The sequence below is a fragment of the Echinops telfairi genome, unplaced genomic scaffold (genome assembly GCF_000313985.2).
Source record: "Echinops telfairi isolate 266 unplaced genomic scaffold, ASM31398v2 ScPeMD7_7457;HRSCAF=8495, whole genome shotgun sequence".
NCBI lineage: Eukaryota > Metazoa > Chordata > Mammalia > Afrosoricida > Tenrecidae > Echinops > Echinops telfairi.
Window position 1 is genome coordinate 23,674,494 of NW_022111357.1, and position 23,239 is coordinate 23,697,732.

Consider the following 23,239-nt stretch of genomic DNA (forward strand, 5'->3'; position numbering starts at 1 on the left):
ACCCGGGGACCCGGGCTGCAGGACTTCCTCGGAGCCTGGCCGGCTCTGCCCGAGACAGGGCGGGTGTGCGAGGCTCCGTCACGGTGGGTGTGTTAGCTTCGGGGCTGACACCCGGCCGCCGCGCCGCAGGGCTCACCCCTCCCTGGGGTCCCGGGGTTCTTTTTGCAACTAACTGCTCCTGGGGCAGCATGCCCGAGGTGACAATGTGGTTCTGGGCGGCGGTGGCCAACCTGCGCGCACCCATGTGTGTGAGAGTGTGTGTGCGCGCCCAACCCAGGGCCCTCTGCTCCCCATTCCTGAGCCCTTACAGGGGGTCTGAGGATCATAGCATAAGCTGTAAGGGTGCCTGTAGAGTGGGGATGCCCCCATCTGGGCCCCGCTTGCTCACAGCCTTGGCCATGTGTCAGGGCGTCTGCTGCTCCCCGTCAGTCAGGTTGTGACTGTGGGTGTTACTTGCTGTGTGTAAACTCTGGGTGACAGTACCATGTGTCAGTGTTGATGTGACTGTGAATCGCGGTGCAACAAGGCATGTGTCGTCCTTCCCGGCTGTGTTCAGTCACCCCAAGCGGGGTGCCTTGGGGACTGTGGGCTCCTCATGGCTGACAAGCTGCTGGACTGATCCAGGCATGGAGGCCAGCATTGCTCTTGCAATGTGTTGGGTTGACAGATGTGTTTGTCTACCAAGGCTGCAGGTATGTGTGTGGTTTCTGCTGCAATCGCCTGTGGAGTGGTTTCTTAGTGGTGTGGGGTGTGGCCACATGTGACTGTGGGTCAGCATCTCCTGTGCACGCCTGTGACGGACCCTACAGACTGGCTTGTCCTGAGGGCAGGCCTCACTGTGTGCACATGAGTGTGTGGGTGGGTGTTGTGTACTGTGGGTGTGTTGCGAGGTTTATGTAGCGCCCCCCATCTTTGGTGATTGTCACCCTTGGTGGTGGTGCCTGTCGCCTGGCCTAAGTATGACTTTGAAGTGCAGGGGAAGCTTAAGTGTGTGAGACTATGGGATCTGGGTTGAAAGTTGTGTACACACACCTGCTTGTAGTTGGGAGCACCTGCCACTGCATCTCCCGGTATGTCTCTATCAGTAGCTTTGTGTGTTGTATAGCTTTGTGTGTAATTATTGGTGTGCCGACCTGCACACAGGTGGGTTTGCCATCTGTGTGTGTGGCTCTCATGGTACAATGGCCTCACGTGTGTAAGTGTAGCTTTTAAGTCTTGTCCACACCTGTGTGTGTTTGTGAATACTTGGGACACAGACATGAGTGTGTGTGTGTGTGTGTGTGTGTGTGTGTAGGCATAATCTGAGTCTCAGAATTGGCGTGCACAGACCATGTGGGATTGTGTGTGTGTTGTAGTCTTGGTCCATATATGGTGACATGTGACAGTGCCATTTGGGGCTGAACTATTGGGGTGCAGGCATGTGTGTTTGAGCAAACATGAGATTGTGGGGTGTTTGCTGCTGCTCAGCCCCTAGGACACATGTGAGTTTGGGCAGTGTCTGGAGTTGGGGCCTGTGGGGGAGGGGCACCCCCAGAGACTCTGGGGTCTCCCCAAACCCAGCCCCAGCCCAGCCAACCGGCAGGGATGCCTGCTGCCTTCCAGGAAGGCTTGGAGAGAGTTGGCGCTGGAGAGGCCAGTGCTGCCAAGTGCAGCTGGCAGATGCCTGGATTAACCCTGCATATGCCGATACCAGCCTAGGACCAGGCTGACTCAAGGGCATGAGGGGGCGAGGTGCTTGTGGACTCACAACAGATACTGGGTCCGTGGGCATTTCTGCATCCTCCCCCCAGAGAGGCCCCCTCCCACTGCTTGGGGGAGGGGTGTCACTATCGGAGGAGGAGCCAATGAGCTGGCTTCACTGAGAACTCGCCCACTCCAGGGACATGGAGGGACACCTGTGGAGGAAAGGGAGCACCCACACACCTCTGGGCGGGCCCGGGGCAGGGACCCAGCTCTTCTGAGGGATTTGTGCATTCACCTCGGCACTGCCAGCCCTCAGTGGCATGAGGAGATTTGGGTGTCTGTCAACCCTGGCTCTTGACCCCCAAGGAAGTAGGGTGGTGGGGTGGCGTGGGGTGCTGTGGGGGAGGGCCTGAGTACAGAATGACCTTCACTTGGCCATTGGTCTGATGCACAGAGTCCCTCCCATGAGGCCCCTCCCTCCCGCTGGCGGTCCCTATCACAGGGGTTAATTAGAGTTGGGGCTGGGGCAGGAGGCGGGGCCCAGGACTGACCGGTGCCCTCCTCTCCATTGCAGAACACAGAGCTCTTTGAGATGATTGAGAAGATGCAGGTGAGCTGGGCGTGAGCCTGTCCTGGGGACCTGCATGGGGCCGGCTGGGGTCCGTGCCTGCATCTCTAGCCTGCCCTCTGTGGGCTGGCCAAGAGCCCCCTCCCCCACCGGACAGTTGGAGGCAGGTGGTGACTAGGTGTGGTCCAAAGTGCCCTGTGGCCTGAGTGGGGGTGGTGGGGTGCTGGTCTGGCGCAGCTTCTTATCAAACCCAGGGGCCTTTGCTGGGACCGGTTGCTCAGACCTCACTCTCACCAGAGAGAGAGAGAGACAGAGACAGACATCTCCCCCAACCCAGGCCCTAGGGAAGCTGAGAGTGTAAGTCCTGAACCTATCCCAGTGCTCACCCACCCCACTGGGGACACTGTGGTGGTTGGGTTGCAAATGAGCCCAGCATCCTGGGGTTCAGCCAGCCCCCTGGTCCCCTGCTCACACCCCATTTCAAGCCCTGGTCTCAGAGGCCCAGGTCTGAGGTTTGCAAGCCAGTAGAGTATGTTGGAAGGTGGGCCAAGGCTGGCAGGGGTGGGCTTGCCTGTCAGCTTCCCCTCCCCCCACCCCTGCAGCTCTCTTGCCCCCTCCTCAGCTCTGCCTCTCCTCCTCTTTCTGTCTCCACCTTTTTCTCTTAACCACACACATCTGTGAAGAGCTCGTGCTCCCCGCCCCCCTTGCACAGGCTGTGCACAGCGCCCCTGCCCCCACTCCCAGAGGCACTCGCATTCCGGCACAGAACCCAGCCCCCACCCGCTCGGCCTGCCGGGCTCAAGGCACAGCCAGCCCCAAGGAGAGGGCTCAAGCCCCCGCAGGGAGCACTTCCCATCTACAGGCTCCCAGGGCTCCCCTTTTCTCACTAAGGGGGTGAGCCTCCAGTGGTGGGGCTGATGGATATGTTGTCTTCTCTTTGCAGGGAAGCAGGATGGATGAACAACGCTGCTCCTTCCCGCCACCCCTCAAAGTAGGCCCCGCCCCTCCGAAGAGGGTGGGCACTTGGGGGCGGGGTGCACCTGTGAGAGCAATGCCCAGGAGACTCCAGCCCCCTTTCTGAAAGGGTCTCCGTGTTGGGTCAGAGCTGCAGGGTCTGAGATGGTTGGGGCAATCTGAGACTTGAGAAGGACTCCCTTGCCCCCCTTGCCCTGGGGCCGGACCTCCATGCCAACCCCTCCCCACTCATCTTCACCTCCTCACCTCCAGCTTTCCAGAGCTCCTACCCTAATGTCAGCACCCCCCGCCCAAGGCAGCCTGCCGTAAGACGTGCTCCTTAAATCTAGTTAGGTCAGCCATCATGTGAAGACTGACCTAGAGAGCTATGGCTCCTGTGGCTCCTGCCTGGGGAGGGGGCAGTGCTGTTCCCAGTGTTGTCCCCAGGCCAGCAGCGTCACCACTTAGACATGCGAGTTCCCAGGCCCTACCCCAGGCCTGCTAGAGCAGACACTCTGGGGGTAATCTGTGTTTTAACACGCCTCCTGCTTGGGACAGTGAAAGCCGCTGGTCCTGAGGTTTCTTCCCAGGGGTGGGGGGTCGGGGGGAGGACAGCGGGAAGCAGGAGTGAGGGTGGACAGTGAGGGGGGGGCAGACAAGGTGGCAAAGAAGCGGGCAAAGCCTGCTGCAGCCTCTGCCTTGTGGAGCCTTGCAGACACCTGGCCGGCCGGCCCCACACAACCCTGTGCTGGCCGAAGAGAGTCCTCAGGAGAGTGGAGGATGTAGGGAGGCAGCCCCGCCCCAGCTTCTCCACTTATGTTTTGCAGACGGAAGAGGACTACATTCCCTATCCGAGTGTCCATGAGGTAACCATGTGGACCCTAAGCCCCGCACTCACCTTCACCCTGAGCCCCAGGACCTCAACCTGCTCATGCCCGTCCTGGCTGTGCACTCTGGGAACTCCGACTTCGGAGCGAACATGTCCGCCTGCTCAGATTCCCTGCTCCACTAGCCCTCTCCTGCCCTTCTTGCCAGGGCCCCGGGGCTGGATAGGGCTCCAGCAGGTGCCCTGGGGGGTGGACCACACAGGCTCCAGTGCCCCTTGGTGGTGGTGGTGCCATTGAGTCACAGTGACCTCCTGTGACAAGGAGGAATGGCCCCATAGGACTCCCTAGAAAGTACTCTTTCTTTATAGAAGAATCCCTGGGGCCATAGTGAGTGAGCCCACTCAGCTGTTAATCAGGAGGTCAGCAGTTCGAAACCACCAGCTGCTCTGAGGGGGAAAGATGAGGTTTTCGATTCCAGGAAAGAGCCCCAATCTTGGAAATGCACAGGGGCAGTTCTCCCTTGTCCTCTAGGGCTGCCAGGCGTTGGCATCGAGTTTGAGCTAAATCTCTAGGAGCAGATTGCCAGGCCTTTCTCCCTCGGAGAACCACTCACCTTTTGATGAACAGTCAGGTGCTCCACCGCTGCGCCACTCTGTCCCCTTTGGTACCCTTCATTGTGGCAGAAGTGGCTCCAGACCGGGGAGGTAGCCCCGGGGGCCCAGAGTGGGGCTTAATGTGGGTTGGCTCCCCCTCCAGGTCCTAGGGCGAGAAGGGCCCTTCCCCCTCATCCTGCTGCCCCAGTTTGGGGGTTACTGGATCGAAGGCACCAACCACGAGATCACCAGCATCCCAGAGACGGAGCCCCTACAGTCCCCCACGACTAAGGTGAAGCTGGAGTGTAACCCCACAGCCCGTATCTACCGGAAGCACTTTCTTGGCAAGGTGGGTGCCTCCCGCCTGGGCGGGAGCTGGGCGGGGAGCAGGACCCGTGGGCTGGGCCTGGGTGACAGTAATCCCCCTGAGTGTCAGTTCATTCACTTGTCCCCCAAACAAAAGGCAGTCCTATGACAGCCAGCACTCTGCTAAGGTTTGGATCCTGGCTCTGCCACCTACTACCTGGACACCAGGCAAGCCCCTCTACCTGTCTGGGCCTCCTTTTCCGCAGCTGTAGAAATGAGGTTGTTTACGGGCCCATCTCCGGAGGTGTTTGTGAGGCTCGCATGAGAGGATGTTCATGTGGTGTTTAGAGTGGCGCCTGACACAGGGTGACCAGTCCATCAGGGTCAGCAAATACGAGGCCAGTGTGCGCCTGGCTCTGCTCTAAGCCAGGTTTGAGGGCGCTTTAAACGTTTGTGGAAAAATAGAATGAATGTGTAGCCACCCAAAAAGAGGGCCCTGGGCAGCTTGTGGTGGGCTGGGAAGACTGGCTTGACCTGGCCTGGGTGCAGCCCCTGCCTTTCCAGAAGCCCCAGGCAAGGACCCTGCCTGGTGACAGTTCATCAGGGTGCTGCCCCAGACTGTGCCAGGTGAGAGGGGCGAGGCTGTGGCACACGGAGGTGCTCAGTTGGAGGGGTGGGCATACGCTGTGCCCAGAGCTGTGCCCAGAGCTGTCTGAGCACCAGCACCACAAAGCGTGCTGGTGTCACATGCTGGGGGGCGCATCGTGGCTCTTCCATGTCTTAATACTGCAATCTCGGGGGAGTGACCTCACCTTCCGGAGCCTGTTCCCTCCCCTGTGAAAACAGGGTACACGTACCAGTAAAACACATAGAGCCAGCCCTGCCTGGCCTGTCTCAGTCACTACGCTTTCGCTGTTAGCGCGGGATCTTCACGGTTACCCTGTGAGATCAGCGTTACTGTTCTGCTAGTTTCAATAAACTATTTTATTTGGGGCTCTTACAGCCCTTATAACAACCCATACACCCATTGTCCATTTTCAAAACAGTGTCTTTCTCCTTGAGCCCTTGGTATCAGCTCTTTTGACCCCACCCTCCTGACCCCTTGACACATTATACATTATTATTATTTTCTGCTTGAACGGAGGAAGGAGAAGCTCAGAGAGGTGAAGTGACCTGCGAGATCATTTGATGACAGAGGAATGACTGGACAGGCCTGCGTGCGTGCGCGCGTGGCATGGGTATTTGTCCCAGTGTGGTGGGAGATCCACAGGACTGTGACTAAACCGACAGGTCCAGTCTCAGGGACTTTTTGGTTGGGAACAAACCCAAAACCCAAGTCAAACCAGTAGTGGTGGAGTTGATTCCAACCCATGGCGTTTGCACCCGCACTCAGGTTTTCATGGCTGGCTTCAGGAGGGCACCAGGCCTGTCTCTCTCTGGAGGAGCCCAAGTGGCCTTGAATGGCCAGCCTTTCAGCTGGCAGTTGAATGCATTCGTCATTTGGTGCCACCTAAGCATGCCAAACCCAGAACAGGACATGCGTGTTCAACTTTGTACCCTATGGGCAGAAACGGATCCTGCATCCCACGGGCCCACTGACCCAAGGCTCCCCAGTGGTCCCGATCGGAGTCTGGGTCTGGAAGGCAATAGGTGAGAAGTGATGAAAGCTGGGTTGGAGCTGGTGTTGGTACAGGAATCTGAGGAGAGGTACAGGGTAGGGGTTCAGATAGATGCTCCATTTTCAGGGCAGGGCCGGTCCTGGGCTGCTAGCACTGAGCCCACGGGAGGAGCTTATGCTTTGGGGGCTGGGCTTGGCCTGGAGCGATCAGGGACAACTTCCTGGGAGAGACGTGGTAACCAGGGACAGGTTTTCAGCACAGAGGCGGGGAAATGGGGGGTGGAGGGGTATTCCAGAGCTGAGACTGTCCATCCCACTTTCCCCAGGCTGGTAGCAGGGCAGGGCTTCTCCTGGATCATGATGGAGTGACTGCCCCAGCATTGGGTCCTACTCTGGTGGAGAGGCTTCCTTGGGCCCGAGCCCACTCTCCCACTGTGGCCCTTGGGTTCCTCTGGCTTGGGTTGGGGCTCTAGGGAGCTGCCTCACCCCCGTCAGTGGTCTCCTTGCTCAGTGCTCACACCCCCTCCCTGTGGTGGGAGCCAACATCTTTGGGTCTCTGCCACTCTGCCCAGGTGGAGTTGGGGGGACTCTGCGGCACTACATGCAGAATGTCCCTTGCTGCACGAGGCTCTCTGGGGCACAACCCTGGCCCTGAGCCTCCCTGCCGGCCCTCCCACTGTGCACAAGGTTCATGTTTAAACAGGATGATTCCTGCAGTGGGCGTGGCTGGGAAGCCAGCTCCACTCCCAGGGTTGGGAACCCAGGACCACACTGGCCCTGGGCTGGTGTCTCCCAGCACCCACTGCCCTTGGCTTCAGGCGTCCCCTCTAGAGGTGCCAGCTTTGGGCACCTCTGGGGGTGCCCTTCCTGCTGCAGCAACCCCTGTGCCCTCGGGCGTATTTCTCGCCAACCCTGTGACTGGCTCTCCAGGTGAGCAGGGGGGTGAAAACCTGCCTGGTCAGCTGCCCAATGTACTCACGAGCCATGCACTTCCTGTTTCCCACGGCCCTGAATGCAAGGCCTTCTGAGCAGTTAGTTAGGGTGCCTTTCTTGAGCACCCTCTGGTGGACAGGTAGCTGTCACACAGTGGGTCCCTGACTGTGGGAGGACCCCAAAGGCCAAGGCTGCTTCATTGCATACTCCCCTGTGCCAGGTGCTGTGTCTCCTTGGGAACCATGGCACAGAGGGTTGAAGTGACCTTTTCAGGCCACTCAGCTGCAAGGGGCAGAGCTGGGTCTAGAATGCAGCTGTCTCCACAGTCTAAGCCTTCCGCTGCGGCTCCTACTACTAGGCTGAGGACCCTGGGTTGCGCACAGCTCCTCTGGTCTGGAGCCCCGGCTCAGCCTCCTCCCCTGTTGCCCTGCCCTCCCCTCCCCTCCCACCCCAGGAGCATTTCAACTACTATTCCCTGGACGCTGCCCTGGGCCACCTGGTCTTCTCCCTCAAGTACGATGTCATCGGGGACCAAGAACACCTGCGGCTGCTGCTCAGGTGAGGGTGAGGGAGTGTCCAAAGGTGACCTGCAGGGCCCAGGTCTTGCGCTCCGAGAGCCCGGCTACTTTGAACTGCCTGGGGCCGGAGCCCGGGGAAGCCCAGGCCCCGTCGCCCCAGGTCTGCCCACTCTAGTCTTTCCCACCATGCCGTCCTCATGCCGTCTGACTCCTCAGGACCAAGTGCCGGACATACCATGATGTCATCCCCATCTCCTGCCTCACCGAGTTCCCCAACGTGGTCCAGATGGCCAAGGTGAGACTGCTGCCTCTCACTTGGGCAGCGCCCTTGGGCCCAGCCCCGTCTGGGAGCTCAGGTGGGAACACGCCGGGATGGGGCTGTAGCTGCAGGTCCTGCTCTGGGCAGTAGCCAGCCGGTGTGGTCTTGCTGCCATGCCCCCGCTCTGCTGCAGTGCCCATGGTTCCTGTGCCTGTTTGGGACACACTCTAGAGCACTCTCAGGCACCAGGGGACCCTAGTTCTCTTTACCCCATTCAGAGCAGCAGTGAGCTCCGCCCTCTCCCCCCCACCCCAGCCTTGGCTGCCCTGGTGTGGCCCCTCTCTTGGCCTATCCGCGGATTTCCTCCCCCTTTCTGCTGTTGTCCTCCCTGCGGGCCCAGGTCCCCACCCTGCCCTGACTTGGGCCCTCCCTTATATCCTCCTGCAGCTGGTGTGCGAAGATGTGAACGTGGACCGCTTCTACCCTGTGCTCTACCCCAAGGTATGGCCTGCTGCCTGAGGGGGGGTGGGGGGCTGGGGAAGGAAGCCGTTCAGGAACATCCACTGCAGGCTTTTTGTCAACTCTCACGTCATCCTCCCAGAAACCCTGCACAGTTCGCAGAGGCCCAGAAAGGTTCCCTGCCCTATCGATGGCTGCCCAGCAGATACAGAAGGCCTGCCCAAAACCTGTGTCTGTCTGCAGGCCACAGGGCCAGGTCTGCCTTACAGCCAGCCACGACTTCTGCTGCGAGGAGCCTCTCCCTGGGGAAAGATCTTTTCTCTGCTGGCCTTGCCCTCTGACCCCAGAAGAGACAGGGTAGGAGGGTGAGGGGTTACAGACACCCAATAAGTGTTGCTCACAGAAGGTGGTTGTGCTGCCAGAACCAGTGCTGGGTGCTGGTGTGTAGGTTCTGTGACAACGTGGGGCAGGGGCTTCTACCTTGGTGAGCCAGGAAGGCTTCCTGGAAGAGGGGGGCTTGACAGACTTGTGGCCTTGCCTGAATTCTAGAGCTGGGTGAGATTCCCTGCAGAAAAAATCAGGTTCCTCCTCTCGGGTTCAGAAGAGGAAATTGCCCTGGGCCCACAGCCCAGTGGTGGGACTTGCCTGTTCTGGAAGGATGTGGGGTGTGCTGAGAAGGAGTAGGGTGGGCGCAGAGGAGTGGAGTGGGGCTGGGTGCCCCACCCTGGCAGAAGGGGCTCCTGGGCACAGCCTCAAGAGCAATGCGCCGAAGCTTTAGAGTCCAGACCGGGCTTCAAGTCCCAACTCTGCCGCTTGCAACGCTGGCCATGGGCAAGCTCCTTCTCCAGCTCCCAAACTGGGTATCCAGGTCGGTGGGTGAGCCGAGGACACAGGCGTGCTCCCTCACGGGCTTGTTGGCAGAACTCAGTGGGTGGGTTGTCCTCCCTGTGGGCCCAGGTCCCCTCCAGGAGGGCCTGGTACCGTGCTTCGTTAGAATTCTCTCAGAGACAACCTGAAAAGCCACCCGCGTCTCGTGTTTTGTCCTCCCCACCCAGGCTTCCCGCCTCATCGTCACCTTTGACGAGCATGTCATCAGCAATAACTTCAAGTTTGGAGTCATTTACCAGAAGCTCGGGCAGGTGTGTTCCCCTTCCGCTCCCCGCCACTCCTCATTGCCCTGGATCTGGGACCTCACACCTGGGGCCAGCAGAGATGACCTGCAGGGCGTTCTGCTGCTGCCGCCCAGGGGCTGCCCGGGCGCCTCCCTCTGACTTTGGGTGCCAGCTGAGTGGGGGGCAGGGCTGCTCAGGCGCCCCAGCCCGGTGACCTGGCTTGTGTGTGTGGCCCCAGACCTCTGAGGAAGAGCTCTTCAGCACCAATGAGGAAAGCCCAGCCTTCATGGAGTTCCTGGAGTTTCTTGGTCAGAAGATTAAACTGCAGGACTTTAAGGGGTGAGCGTGAGCAGGGTCAGGCAGAATGTGATCTGACCCGGACCCCAGGGCAGGGAGGGAGCCCCAGCCCGGGCCCTGTGGAGGCCTGGCTGGGGCAGGAGACTGAGCCGTGGCCTGGGGGCCCGGGGGCAGGTTCCGAGGAGGCCTGGACGTGACCCACGGGCAGACGGGGACCGAGTCCGTGTACTGCAACTTCCGCAACAAGGAGATCATGTTTCACGTGTCCACCAAGCTACCCTACACAGAAGGGGATGCCCAGCAGGTAGCCTGGCCACCTACCCACCTGCTTCCCACCTGCCCACCTACCTACCTGTCGGCCCAGGGTTCATCAGTGCTGGGCCTGAGATGCAGGTGCCGCAGTCCCCTCACTCCCTGTCCGGGGTGCCCAACCCATTTGGGCAGGGGAGACAGGCAGGGGCAACAGGTTTCAAGTCTGTGAAGTGGGGTCATCGGTGCACTCCCTCCCAGGTGCACATGAATGAGGGTACGCACACAGAACGACGAGAGCCATGCCTGGTCCGCAGCATGTGAACCAGTAAGGGCCTTTGGTGGCCCCTGGAGGCACGGAGACTTGGAAGAGAGGAAGCACAGGGCAAATTTAGACCGCTGGACTGAGAACTGTGCCCCTTCTCAGGGTTTCCTGCAGGGTTGTCCACCTCACCCTCCTAAAGACCCTCTGGTTCAGCAACTCGAGCCTATGCCCCAGAGGGCTTGTTCATTCAGTGAGGGGCACCCTTGGGGGCGGGCCTTAGATAGAAGGATGGAAGTGTAGGCCCTGGGGACCAGGAGGCCGGAGTGCAAGTCTCTTAGCTCACTATTGGGTGAGTCACTTCCCTTGAGCCTCCGTTTCCTTGTCTGTCTCAGGATTTCCAAGACAGTTCTAATATGTTTAAGACACGTTTTCACCACTTTGCTTGGAGGGGAAGCCCATCTTAGACTCTTCCCCTGCCCTGCAGCCCCTCACTGCGGGGGGGCCCCCTCTGGCCGACTGGGTGTGAGGCGTGACCCTGTGCTCAGTTGCAGCGGAAGCGGCACATCGGGAACGACATCGTGGCTGTGGTCTTCCAGGACGAGAACACCCCCTTCGTGCCCGACATGATCGCCTCCAACTTCCTGCACGCCTATGTGGTGGTGCAGGCCGAGGGCGGGCCCCCCGACGGCCCCCTCTACAAGGTGGGTGAGCCGGGAGCCCCGTGGGCATCGTTGCAGCCCCATTCCCCAACTGTAACTCGGGGCTTCTCTCTGCTCTGATGAGGGAGAAGTCTCCTCCTCCCCTCTGCCTCTCCAAAGGTCAGCCTTCAAAGGGGCCAGTTGCCTTCCTCCACTCCTGGGCCAGGAACCACCTGCCCCCTTCAGCCTCCCCACCTTCACAGCCTCCCCTTCTCCTCCCCCTGACTCCTTCCCACCACATCCAGGGCAAAGGGTCCAGGAGGCAGGGCTCTCACCCTACCAGCAGTTCCTGAGCCCAGGGAAGGCAGGGGAGGAGGGCTATTTAGGGGTCCTCACGTGGCCCAAGCGGTTTGGGCTTGGTTACTGGTCAGTGGGCCTTGGAAGAAAGGCCTGGGGATCTGCTTCCATCGAGATGACAGCCAGGAACACCATAAGGGACAGCTGTGCTCTGAATGTGGGCCAGCTTCCTGGCAGTGGGTGGCTTGGTTGGGTTGGCTGGTGTGAGGCGGGGTGCGGGCAGATCAGACAGCTGTCTTCCCTTCCAGGTCTCTGTCACCGCCAGGGATGACGTGCCCTTCTTTGGGCCCCCTCTCCCGGACCCTGCTGTGTTCAGGAAGGTGAGTGGCAGCCCCAGCCCTGGTCCTGGGCAGAGGAGCACAGGACCCTGAGGCCTCTCTAATCTGCAGCTGGGCCTGGCTCTTCTGTGCCATCTGGGCTGCTTTTGCCAGGCCCCACAGCAGGCAGTTGCAATGCTTTCTATTGTTACGGCAGTACCCCCACCCCCACCCCAACTTTCCTCACCTCTCCTCTCTGATGATTGGGGGAGTAGGGCACTTGACTCCCCACCTGTCAGGAACTCCAGCCCTGAGCTCCTGCTCCCCATGGAGGCAGGAGGAGACTCCAGCCCTTATATTTACGGGTTGATCCTCTTGAGCGGATGGGTGGGCATGCTAGGGGCTGAGCCCCAGACAATGACGCCCTTATGCCACGAAGGAGGGGTAGGTTCAGTCCCCCGTTTCTGGGTTCACCTGACCCCCTTTATTTCCTCTTCTACCCTGTACTGGTGCTCCCAGGGGCCTGAGTTCCAGGAATTTTTGCTGACAAAACTGATCAATGCAGAATATGCCTGCTATAAAGCAGAGAAGTTCGCCAAACTGGAGGTGAGGCTGCAAGTCCCCTGCCCCCCTAACTCACTCTCAGCCTTTCCCTTCGAGGGAGAAGCCTTGTGCTAGCTGTGGAGGGGCAGCCGTGGGAGGCTTGCATCAGTCCAGGGGCATGACTTGGGAATGAATTGTTAGGTGCCCTCCAGTCGGCTCTGACCCGTAGCGGCCCCATGCACACACATGAAGGAGACGCTGCCCGTCCCTGTGCCATCCTCACAGCTGTTCTTCTACTTGAGCCCACTGCTGCAACCCCCGTGCCAGGCCATCTTGCCTGGGCCTTCCTCTCTTTCTCTGCCCTGCTACTTTTCCAAGCATGATGTCCTCCCCAGCCTCTGGTCTCTCCTGACCACTTTTCCAAAGTATGCCTTGGAAGCCCTGTGGAGCCTTCGCCCTCCCACATGGGCTCAGGACAGTATTGACTCCACAGCCACCAGCACCAGGGCTTGGGTGGAGCCCCGGTGGGACTCCTGGTGGGGCTCCTTGGGTACGCTCATGGAAAGGTTGGAGGTTCAAGTCAAACAGAAGCCCCCAGCTTTCCAAGAGCACCCACTGAAAACCCTGTGCAACAAGGTTGTGCCCCAATCACCACTAGTCACCAAGGGTCACCAAGGGTTGGAATCTCCTGGGCAGCTGGTTATGGGGCCTGATTAGGAGGGGTCTCCAAGGGGCAGGCTGCTGAAAGGCTGGGGGATGGGACAGAGAGGAACAAAGCCAGACTGAGAGGGGCTAGAAGGAAGCCTACCTACCTTGGCGGCCCTGACCACCCGACTCCCTGCTGGCACCCTTGACCGTGGTGTGAGTTGGACCACGGCCGCCATCCCCCCACCCCGCACCGTCTCCTCACCCACCCCTTCCCGGGCCCCCAGGAGCGGACGCGGGCCGCCCTCCTGGAGACGCTGCACGAGGAGCTGCACGTCCACAGCCAGTCCATGATGGGCCTGGGCGGGGACGACGACAAGATGGAGAACGGCGGCGGGAGCGGAGGCTTCTTCGAGTCTTTCAAGGTGTGGCCCGGGGGTCAGGGGAGGGGCCTGAGCACAGGGGGCGTGGCTTAGGCGGAAGTGTGGGTGTGGCCGGGGCGGGGCCTGGCTGATGACCGCACCCTGTAGGGGCCGAGGTTCCCCAGTTGAAGACGGAGTCTGGGGGTCTGGGGAGAATCAGAGGTGGGGTGTGGCGTGTTTCTGGGATACTTACGCCTTGGGCTGCGATCAGATCCGCATGTCACCAGTTGGTATCCACCGCCTGCAGCTCCGTGGGAGAAAGACCGGGCTTTCCATTTCCGTCGACAGTTACCTTACCGTCAGGGAGAGCCACCGGGGTCGCGTGGCTTTGGATGGTAGAGTAGAAGGTGCGCTCTGCGCTGGGTCGGAGTCAGCCAGGTGGGGGTAGGGGGTTTCGAAGGTATGGCACCCACCCTGGGCACCACTGAGCAGCTTCAATAAGCCTCTTGCAGCCCAACCCTTCTTGGGTGAAATCCAGAGGGTAGGGGTGGGGGGGTGGCTGTGGAGGGGGGTGTATTTGGCTCATGTGCAAGTCCAAGGTGGGGGGAGGGGCAGATGAGACAGCATGACCGGATGAAAGGGGCCTGGGGCGCCTCCCTCGAAGGGGGAAGGCCTTTCTGCTGAAGGCCACTGCCAGCAACGTCTGTAAACAGCAATCACCGAACTCACTGTCACGGGTCAACTCTTGACTCACAGTGACCCCGTGGCTTTCAGAGACTGAATCGTAAGCCTCGGAGCGGCTGGTGGTTTCGAACTGCTTGCCTTGCAGTTAGTCTGACGCTGCTCTGCAAGGTCTACTCATCTTGAGATCGTGGCGGTGCGCTTGTTACTTGAGTAGCCCCTGTGGGAGGGGCGGCGCTGCTGAGGGTCCCCAGGTGGTGGTTGTCGGTCCGTGTGCTGAGCAGGTGGTGGGGGCCACTCCGATGGAGGTGTGTGGACTCGGCTGCCTGCCGTTGGTGGGGCACTGGCCTGGGCGCTCCCCTAGCCATCTCTGGCTTAGTTCTGAACCTCAGTTCCGTCGCCTGCTGAGCGGGGTCATTGCGCTGGTGTTGGGTTAGTTCTGCCCTTGTAAATAGTTAATAAGCAGAAATGCCCCGGATGCTGACTCAGCAAGTTTTTGTTCCACGTGAGAGGCAGAGGAGGGGGGGGAGGGGCTTGGGCTCCCCCCACTGCAGGTCCCTAGGGTGCAAGTGCTACACCCCTTTGCTACCGTGTCCGAGGAGGATGCCTGACCAGGCCCTGCCGAGCGCTCACTCCCCAGGGCGGCCGCAGGGCTAGAGCCCTGGGTTTGCATTAGGGAACTGCCCGGAGCTGGGGTGCACCAGCCTGGCTTTTGAGGAAGAGGCGCGGGAAAAGGCTTGGTTCTGCTCTCTGGAGGTGGGCTGAGCATGGGTCTGGGATGCCTTCTTTGGGGGCGGCATCGGTGGTCCCACATCTGGTGGGTGCCACATGGTGCACCTACATGAAGTCACCGTGTTTCTAAGCACCCACACGGAAGGGCAGACGATTTGGCTCACCTCTGCCTCAGTTTCCTCACGGGCAAAACGGGCATCATCAAAGTCAGCCCTCTACAGGGCCGGTGCATAGATATGTAACCTGTGTTGGTAGGGTCACTAGTGAAAGGCAGGGGGGAAGGAAAAAGGGGTCCTAAGGACCTTACAGGGGTGCTGGCAGGTTTTGGGAGGGCTCTCGGTTTGGGGGTCCTTATACCTCAAGAGGAAGAGAGAGGCTCAGAGGGGTGATGTGGTTTGCCCTGTTCCTTGGTGACAGAGCCAAAGGACCCACAGGTACCATGTGGACCAGCCTCTTGTATGACAGATAGGGAAACTGAGGACTCATGAGAACAAGGGACTTCCTAGCATGACATTGGTGGCAAAGGACCAGAGGCTTGCTCCTGGCACTGCCTAGGCTTTCCTGAGGGGGTGGTGCCTGATGAAGCCTGTGCCCCATCCCCACCCCACAGCGGGTCATCCGGAGTCGGAGCCAGTCCATGGACGCCATGGGGCTGAGCAGCAAGAAGCCCAGCTCTGTGTCCACCAGCCACAGCGGGAGCTTCGCGCCCAACAACCCCGACCTGGCCAAGGCTGTTGGCATAGTGAGTGCCCTTCCTGCTGCCCCCAAGGGACCTTTGGCCCAACCCCCCTTCCTAAGGTTGGCCAGTGTCGTCCTATTGCCCTGCTGTCCAGGTGCCCATGTGGCTTTGGTCCAGCCATTGTCCGCCATGGAACTGAGTTCCTAGGCTAGATCCTGGGCAGCTGAGAACCTGCAGCCTCCTCCCCAGTTCCTTATCACACCCCTCGGCCCAGCCCCTGCTCTGGGTGTGGACTCCCCTCGGGGTAGCTGGGGCAGCTTCTCTCTCTCCCATTCTTCCTGAGCACCTACTGTCTATTGTGCGGTGGGCCAGGCTGCTGTGTGGACACCCCACTATCCAGCCGTGGGTGACTGTGTGTCAGTCTGTGGGTGCCTTCGATGTGTCAGGACCTGTGTGACCACCAACTGTATGGCTGGCTCTGGGGCACTGCGTGTGTACCTACTGTGTGTCAGGACCGGAGCTGCTGTGTGGACATGCACCCTGTGAGCATCTGGTGTGCACCTGGCCCCGAGCTTCTGTGTGAGCACCTACTGTGTGTCAGGTCCTGAGCTGCGGTGTGAGCACCTACTGTGTGTCAGTTCCTGAGCTGCCGTGTGGATGGCTACTCTGTGAAGACCTACTGTGTGTCCGGTGCCGAGCTACTGTGTGGGCATCAACCCCGTGAGCATCTACTGTGTGACCAGCCCGGGGCTGCTGTGTGGAAACCTCCCGTGGGTCTGGAAATGGGCTGTTGTGTGAGCACGTGATGTGTGCTAGCCTCTGGATTTCTGCAAACGCCTCCTCTGTGTCGGGAAGCGAGCTGGTCTGTGGGCACAGACTGCGAGAGCCCCTCCCGTGTGCCTGGCCCTGGACTGCTGTGTGCTCGGGCCTCTGTGGCCTTGTGACTACCTGTTGTGTCAGGAATGGGGCTTCTGTGGGACAGCTCCTCAGTGAGCACCTACTGTGTGGTTGGTTACTTCCTGTCAGCTAGGCTCTGATTCTGCGGCTAACACCTGAGGGGATGCTGGGACCCAGCTTGCTAGATGCAGCCTCACTCCCAGCCCTCTCTGCTTTCTGCCACCCAGTGGCTGCTCAGGGCACTGCACCTGTCGCTTGGCTCTCCTGATCCACACTCATCCATCTGTCCATCCATCCATCCTTACCCCCCCCACCCCTACCCGCATCCACGTATCGTATCCTCATTTAGCGACTGACTGCTGCATGCCAGGCTTGTGCTCAGTGCTGTGAGGCTGTGTCACATGGCAGGAGGGGGCCCCCCATCCCTGCCCTGTGTCCGGCCTGGCCAGGGGAACAAGCTAGGTTCTCTGCTACCTAGCAGTGTCCACAAGCCCATTGGTACTGGGGGACAGACCCAACCCCCCTCCACCCACTTACATTTACTCCCCTTACTCCCCTCCCCTTCCGGAGGGCCCAGTTCTTGTGGGTGGCCAGAGAGGGGCCCCAGGGGCAGGCCAGCAGCACCACCATGGCAGTAACCAGACTCATTTCTGTTTTGTCTCTGCACAATTCTCCCCTCTTCTTGTTGTGCCTCCACCTTCCACTCTCAACTCTTTTGCCTCTTATCTCCCTACCTGTGCCTTCTGTCCTTGCCTCCCACCTTCTCTCGGTCCCCTTTCCTGCCTCTGTCCCCTCTTCCCTACCCGCCCCGCCTCTCTTCTTCCCCTGCTCTGACTGCCTGTCCGTCTTTCCCTGCCTCACCTCGGGGTCTCTCTGTTCCTGCCCTCTGCTCCGGGCAGTCATTGCTTATTCCTGGGAAAGGCGCGAGTAGGTTCGGACGCCGGGGCAGCGCCATAGGCATAGGAACCGTGGAAGAGGTTGCTGTCCGTGGGGCCGCCAGCTCTGGAGGCCGCCTGCACGCGCTGCTCTCGGCTCGCTCTCAGGACGGAGGCCATATTGGGGACGTTCCCCCCACCCCTGACCCCTGGGGCAGGTCCAAGGGTGTGCAGGATGGAGTCCTGGCAGCTCTGGTGCCCCCAACACCTGTGCCAGCACCAGTGCCCCCTCCAGGGGCCTCTGACCCTGCCCTGACCCCTGGAACCCTGGCCCAGTGCCTGCTGGGATTCCGTACCCAAAGACCCCGTACCCAGCCGCACGTCCCCCAATATCGCCAGTTCTGCTTGGAGCGCCATCCTTCCCCTCTGCCCGACCGCACCCTCCTTCCCTGCCGTGACCTGCCCTGGGGGCCCTGCCCTGATTCCTCCCCAGGGATCCCCATCCTGCTGTGGGAGGGGGGACTGGGAGGGTCTCTCTTGGCTGCTGGGACAGGGGCTTGTGTTTTCCTGTGCCCACCCTCACCAGCCCCCACTGGGCAGGTCCCACAGAGACCTGGGGGGGAGGGTGGCCGAGGGTGGCTGTTTTGAGGCCTTGACCTCCCCCCTGCTGTGGCCCACTTGGTGAGCCTGCCCTCCCTGAACCTCAGTCTCCCACCCTGGAGACAGGTGGAGGGACGGGGAGGGCTGTCTCTGAAGGTGGACTTCTCTTGCTTCTGGCTCGCTGCTCTCTTCAGGGCCTGGGGCAGGCGGGGCGGCGGGCACTGAGCTGTGCTCTCCCTGCAGTCCCTGATCGTCCCCGGGAAGAGTCCCACGAGGAAGAAGTCGGGCCCCTTCGGCTCTCGCCGCAGCAGCGCCATTGGCATTGAGAACATACAGGAGGTACAGGAGAAGAGGTAGGTGGGCAAGCCTCGCTGAACCCCACCCCCTGGTAGACAGAAGCAGGCCATAGGGGGGCCATACCCCCATCCCCATCAGTGCCAGCTGGGCAGTCAGGTGTCAGCCACCCAGAAACACTGTCACCCCCCAGCAGCTCCAGCTTTGGGGTCACAGAAGCCATCAGGTGGGGGGCTGGGGAGCTAGGCCACGCCACACTGCCGGGGTATGTCCAATGCCAGGCTCGTGCCTCTGGCCCAGTGGGTGCAGGCTAGTTCACTGCCACTGTCCCGGTGTCAGGGCAGTCACCCCTGTGGGGCCAGTCGGTGGGCAAACACAGGGCAGCAAACTTGACTTCTTAGCTGAGCAAACTTTCCCCCACCATGAAAGAGTAACCTGGCCTGTAGGAGTGACATGCAACTGGGCCATGTGACCTTTGACAAGTCATGGTAGCTCCGTGAGCCTCAGAGTCCAAACCTGAGAAGTGGGGTTCAGAAGTGGGATGCTGAGCCGGCATCGTGAGGCACTGGGGGCATTTGGCGCGCTGCGCACAAAGCTCTGAGCTTGGTGTGCCATGCTGAGGAGGGTCTGCGAGGAGCTGCTGTGGTTGGCCTTTGTCCCCAGGCTTGAGTCTGGCCTTGGCCTCGTCCTAGCTGGGCATCGCAGGGCATGCGCCTTCCCATCTCGGAGTCCCAATAATGGGGTCATTGTCTGCCGTGGTGGCGGGGGCTTGGGCTGTGCCCCGTCACATGGGTGCTCCAGCAGTACCAGCCCCTCTTTGCCAGCATTGCCCCGGGACCCACTGGGACTGGTTTGGGCAAGGGGGCTCCTGAAGCCAGGCCCCTCGAGTACAATGCATGAGGTACCCATGCCCTCTGCTTACCACCCCGGCCTCATTCCGATCTCAGGTCCAGTGCTGAACCCACCCCTCCCCCATTGCCCGGCTGTCCCCGTGTGCCCCACAGGGAGAGCCCCCCAGCTGGCCAGAAGACCCCAGACAGTGGGCATGTCTCACAGGAGCCCAAGTCAGAGACCTCATCCACTCAGAGCTCTCCGGAGATGCCCACAACCAAGAACAGGTGGGCACATGGCACACCAAACTGGGGCTCTGCCTTCCTCCCTCAGCCTGGACACGGGGGCCCCTGGAGACACTGGTGCTGCCACACCAACCATCCCCAGACACACTCCCGAGGGCTCTGTGCACACCAGACCCCCACCCAGCCCTGGCACTGGGCGGCCAGCAGCTGGCCCAGCCTCAGTGTGCCTGTGCACACTGGCGGTGCAGTGTGCACAGGTCCTGTAAGCGCTTGCTCTGCAGAGACCTCTGACTGGCGGAGGCAGGAAGAAAGCAGGGCATCGGGGAGCATGCCAGGAGTGAAGTGACTTTCCGGGCGGACTTCCCCAGGGGGTGGTGTGCGCGGGGGACCCACTCGAGGCACCTTGCCGAGGCTAGCACGGCAGGCAGAGGGTAGACCGGCCTTTGCTACTTGCTGCTGGGACGGAAGCAGCCTTTGCCAAGAGGGAGAGACCTGGTGCTGCCGGGCTCGGAATGGGATGGGGCCCATGGGCTCTCCAGGGGGAGGTGGGTACAGGGACCTAGGACCTTTGGGAGAATGTGATTAAAGGTGGCTGCTGTACGAGGGGCTGGGGACAGGGCAGCGAGACTGGGAGAGAGTGCTGCAGACGTGCGGAGTGTGGGCTGAGCATGAGGGAGGAGAAGTGTGGGGCCTGGGCTATGGTTGGGAGGTGGAGCTGGCCTGGAGGGCTGCCCCATGGGCACTTGCCCCTCTCATTCAGCCTCTCTGCCAGGCTCCAGGGATTGCGTGAGAGGGTCACAGAGGCACTTGCTGGCTGCGGACCAGGCCTCTGGGCTGAGGTGGGAGGTGTTGCCCTGGCAGTGCCCTGGGCATTGCTGGTTGACGGGTCCTGTTTGTGGCAGAGCGGAGACCTCGGCTCAGAGGGCGGAAGTGCTGAAGGACTTCTCCCGTTCCTCGTCCAGTGCCAGCAGCTTCGCCAGCGTGGTGGAGGAAACGGAAGGGGTGGACGGGGACGACACCGGCCTGGTGAGAGGCCCCTGGGGCATCTCCACAGTGGTCTGACCTTGGGGAAGGGGTGCTGTTTTCTCTGGAGATGCTCCAGGCAGGAGCATGAGCCTAGCCCAGTGGCTGGGGATTAACACTGATACTCCCTCCCAGCCCCCTGCCCTGAGCCTGTGGTGCCTCCCCAGCACTCTCCACAGGAGCCCAGTCTCTGAGACCATCTGGAGTCTCGTCTGTTCCTTCTCCAACTTCATCTCTTACCACTGCAGCCCCTGCATACTCCCTTGCCACCCGCCAGGTCTCCAGGGCCTCAGGATCAGCCTCTGTCCAGAACAGTGCTCTGCCGACTTCTATGCATCCTTCTCTACGCAGTCTCATATCCCCGCCTTCTAAAAGCCCTCCCTGGCTTCCAGGCCTAGGGGAGGTTAGGAATTCCCTCTAGACTCACAGACACCCAGCTATTGCCCTCAGGTCATGCTTCAGTCAGGGAACCTTACCTACCAGGCCCTGGCACTGGTGCCACTGGTGCAAGTACAGCAAGCAATGATGCAGTCCAAGACCCTGCTCTGTGGGGTGAAGATTCTAGTATGATTCATTCTCTTCTGACCTATTCAAGACCTGGAGCTCCCCAAGGGCAGGGTCAAGTCACAAAGAACATCAAGGAATATATGCTGGAGGGATGACTGCGTGGATGGGTTATGGATAGATGGATGAATGGATGGGTGGGTTGATGGGTGGATAGATGAATGGGTGGGTGGGTGGATGAATAGATGGATGATCAGGTGGATGGATGGATGGATATATGGGTGGGTGGGTGAGTAGATGGATAGGTAGGTGAGCGGCTGGGTAGATGGATGGATGGATATATGGGTGGGTAGATGGATGAATGAATGAGCAGGTGGATAGATATAATTGGGTGGTGGGTAGATGGATGGATGGGTGAGCAGGTGGATAGATGGATATATGGGTGGGTAGGTGAGTAGGTGGATGGATGAATAGATGGATGTATAGATGAGTGGATGGATGGGTGGGTGGATGGATGGATAGATGGATGGATGGATGGATGGATGGATGGATGGATGGATGGATGGATGAGTGAGTAGATGGATGGATGTGAGTGACTGGTTTGGTTCTGCATCTGAGTCCGCCTCCAGGCCACCCTCTTCTCTGTTCTCCTTGCAGTTGGGTTGCTTCCTCGATGGGGCAAGGGTAGGAAGTCGTGGAATGTGGGTATGTGGCGGGGGGCTGACCTCCTTGCCTCCTTCCCCCAGGAGAGTGTCTCATCATCAGAGACCCCCCACAAGCGGGACTCCTTCATCTATAGCACGTGGCTAGAGGACAGTGTCAGCACCACCAGTGGGGGCAGCTCACCAGGTACCCGGCCGGGGGCACAGGGCTGGGCACGGAGCATCTGAGACCAGGTTTCCCACCTCAGGTGGGGGCAGATGGGCAGCATACCCAGAAGAGCCGCTGCTCTTTGGCCTCCTGGGAGACCCCGCCTGCACAGTAGACTGGGGGTGGGGTGGGGGCAGGGTCTTGGAAGGTGAGGTTCAGAGTGGGAGGCCCCTGAGGGAAGTACTTAGCCCGGTTGGGGAATGTGGTGCCGACCGCCCATCCATGCCCCCATTTCCCTGGTGCCTCCCCTTGGCCAGTGAGGTGGCTCCCTCCTGCCCCCCTTCCCAGGCCCCTCACGGTCACCCCACCCAGACGCCGGCAAGTCGGGGGACCCTGTGTGTCCCGAGATCAAGATCCAGCTGGAAGCGTCTGAGCAGCACACACCCCAGCTGGTAGGTGCATCCCCTGGGAGTTGGGCTGGCGGGGTAGCGGGGGGAGCTCCCAGGGAGGGCATCAGGGGGCAGGAGTGGGGCTGGGCTGGTGCAGCTGGCGTGTGTCTCCTGCCCCACGCCATTGCCTGCCTTTGGCCTGCCTGGCCATCTTGTCTGTCTGCAGGGCTGCTAGTCGGGCCTCCTCTCTGAAGACGAAACCGAGCAGGTCAGAGCCTGCTCCAGAGTCCTGCGTGGTGCTGGAGGGTGGGTCTCTGGCCTTAGTTCTTGACAACCCAGTTGCTGCGTAACTCGAACAGGTCATGCCCCCTCCCTGGGCCTCAATTTTCTTTTCTGCCCAATGGGGTTTTCCCTCTGCCCATAGCTATCAGGAGGATGCAGGGGGAATTTCGAGGGGGTGGGGGAAGCAGGGATTTAAGGGTTCCAGGAAGTATCCCTAGGCCCAGAACTTGAGGTGAGTTCCCCTCCTCCCTGATTCATGGGCACCCCCTCCCCACTGCCCTGCAGATGAGGCAGCGGAAGCACAAGGTGAAGCTGTTGTGTCCAGTCCAAGCAGAAGAGACCGCTGCCCTCCAGGCCCACCCCACCATGGCCTGACCCCGCCTCCTCAGCCCTCCCCCGCCCACCTGTCTGGCTGCTCTGCGGGGCAGAGCCCTCCAGACCTTGAGCAGGGAAGCTGCTGGCATACTCCCTGTCCGCCTGCCCCCACCACCAGGCAGGGGTCTGGGCTGGGGAAGGGAGTGGACCCCCCAAGCTCCCCCCTCCATCACGCCTGGACATCCTTCAGACTCAGGGCACCCCCTGGAGGGGCCCCTGAATTATCTCCACATGGAGCGGCTCCCAGGAGCAAGCAGGGGGAACCACGGCTGGGCTTCTGATGTGGGTCTGCTGAGTGGCTCTCAGCACTCTCCGGGCATCTCTGTCGCAGAGGACAAGGTGTGTCAGACATCCCGAACGTCCCAAAGCCTGTGCTCTGTCCCTAACAGAGGGCACTCCCAGGGGCCTCTCATCGCCCTGCTCTGCTTCTTGGGATCCCTGGGGCACCGGGTAGACTGATGGGCTCATTGACCCCTGCTCTCCAGGCCCTCAAACTCAGCCACAGTTCTGCCAATGCCCTGTCCACTGCCTTCACAAGATGGACATATGAGACCCCTTGCAAGGGGCAGGGGGCCGACC

At 60.5% G+C, this 23,239-nt stretch overlaps 1 protein-coding gene across 7 annotated transcripts in view; it reads left to right on the forward strand.

Moving 5' to 3' along the window:
* Nucleotides 1–22,846, forward strand: part of LOC101648359 (RAP1 GTPase activating protein) — a 50,229-nt gene extending 27,383 nt beyond the window's left edge. For 2 of the 7 annotated variants that reach the window (XR_006680894.1, XR_006680898.1), the window contains 23 exons: nucleotides 2,258–2,293; nucleotides 3,195–3,242; nucleotides 4,033–4,071; nucleotides 4,789–4,974; nucleotides 7,937–8,040; nucleotides 8,217–8,295; nucleotides 8,707–8,760; nucleotides 9,774–9,857; nucleotides 10,069–10,169; nucleotides 10,302–10,431; nucleotides 11,187–11,342; nucleotides 11,885–11,956; nucleotides 12,413–12,499; nucleotides 13,369–13,506; nucleotides 15,467–15,598; nucleotides 17,332–17,409; nucleotides 18,151–18,260; nucleotides 19,206–19,319; nucleotides 20,180–20,303; nucleotides 21,551–21,653; nucleotides 21,932–22,066; nucleotides 22,230–22,271; nucleotides 22,571–22,846. Coding sequence is in view for 2 of the 7 variants with exons in the window: in XM_045298774.1 (XP_045154709.1) it covers nucleotides 2,276–2,293; nucleotides 3,195–3,242; nucleotides 4,033–4,071; nucleotides 4,789–4,974; nucleotides 7,937–8,040; nucleotides 8,217–8,295; nucleotides 8,707–8,760; nucleotides 9,774–9,857; nucleotides 10,069–10,169; nucleotides 10,302–10,431; nucleotides 11,187–11,342; nucleotides 11,885–11,956; nucleotides 12,413–12,499; nucleotides 13,369–13,506; nucleotides 15,467–15,598; nucleotides 17,332–17,409; nucleotides 18,151–18,260; nucleotides 19,206–19,319; nucleotides 20,180–20,303; nucleotides 21,551–21,653; nucleotides 21,963–22,066; nucleotides 22,230–22,238 (2,070 nt within the window). In the remaining 5 variants the exon portion in view is untranslated. Of the gene's footprint in view, nucleotides 1–2,257; nucleotides 2,294–3,194; nucleotides 3,243–4,032; nucleotides 4,072–4,788; nucleotides 4,975–7,936; nucleotides 8,041–8,216; nucleotides 8,296–8,706; nucleotides 8,761–9,773; nucleotides 9,858–10,068; nucleotides 10,170–10,301; nucleotides 10,432–11,186; nucleotides 11,343–11,884; nucleotides 11,957–12,412; nucleotides 12,500–13,368; nucleotides 13,507–15,466; nucleotides 15,599–17,331; nucleotides 17,410–18,150; nucleotides 18,261–19,205; nucleotides 19,320–20,179; nucleotides 20,304–21,550; nucleotides 21,654–21,931; nucleotides 22,067–22,229; nucleotides 22,310–22,570 lie in introns of all 7 variants that reach the window. The other 5 variants (XR_006680895.1, XR_006680896.1, XM_045298774.1 and 2 more) reach the window with 5 other exon arrangements.
* The last annotated feature ends 393 nt before the right edge of the window (nucleotides 22,847–23,239 follow it).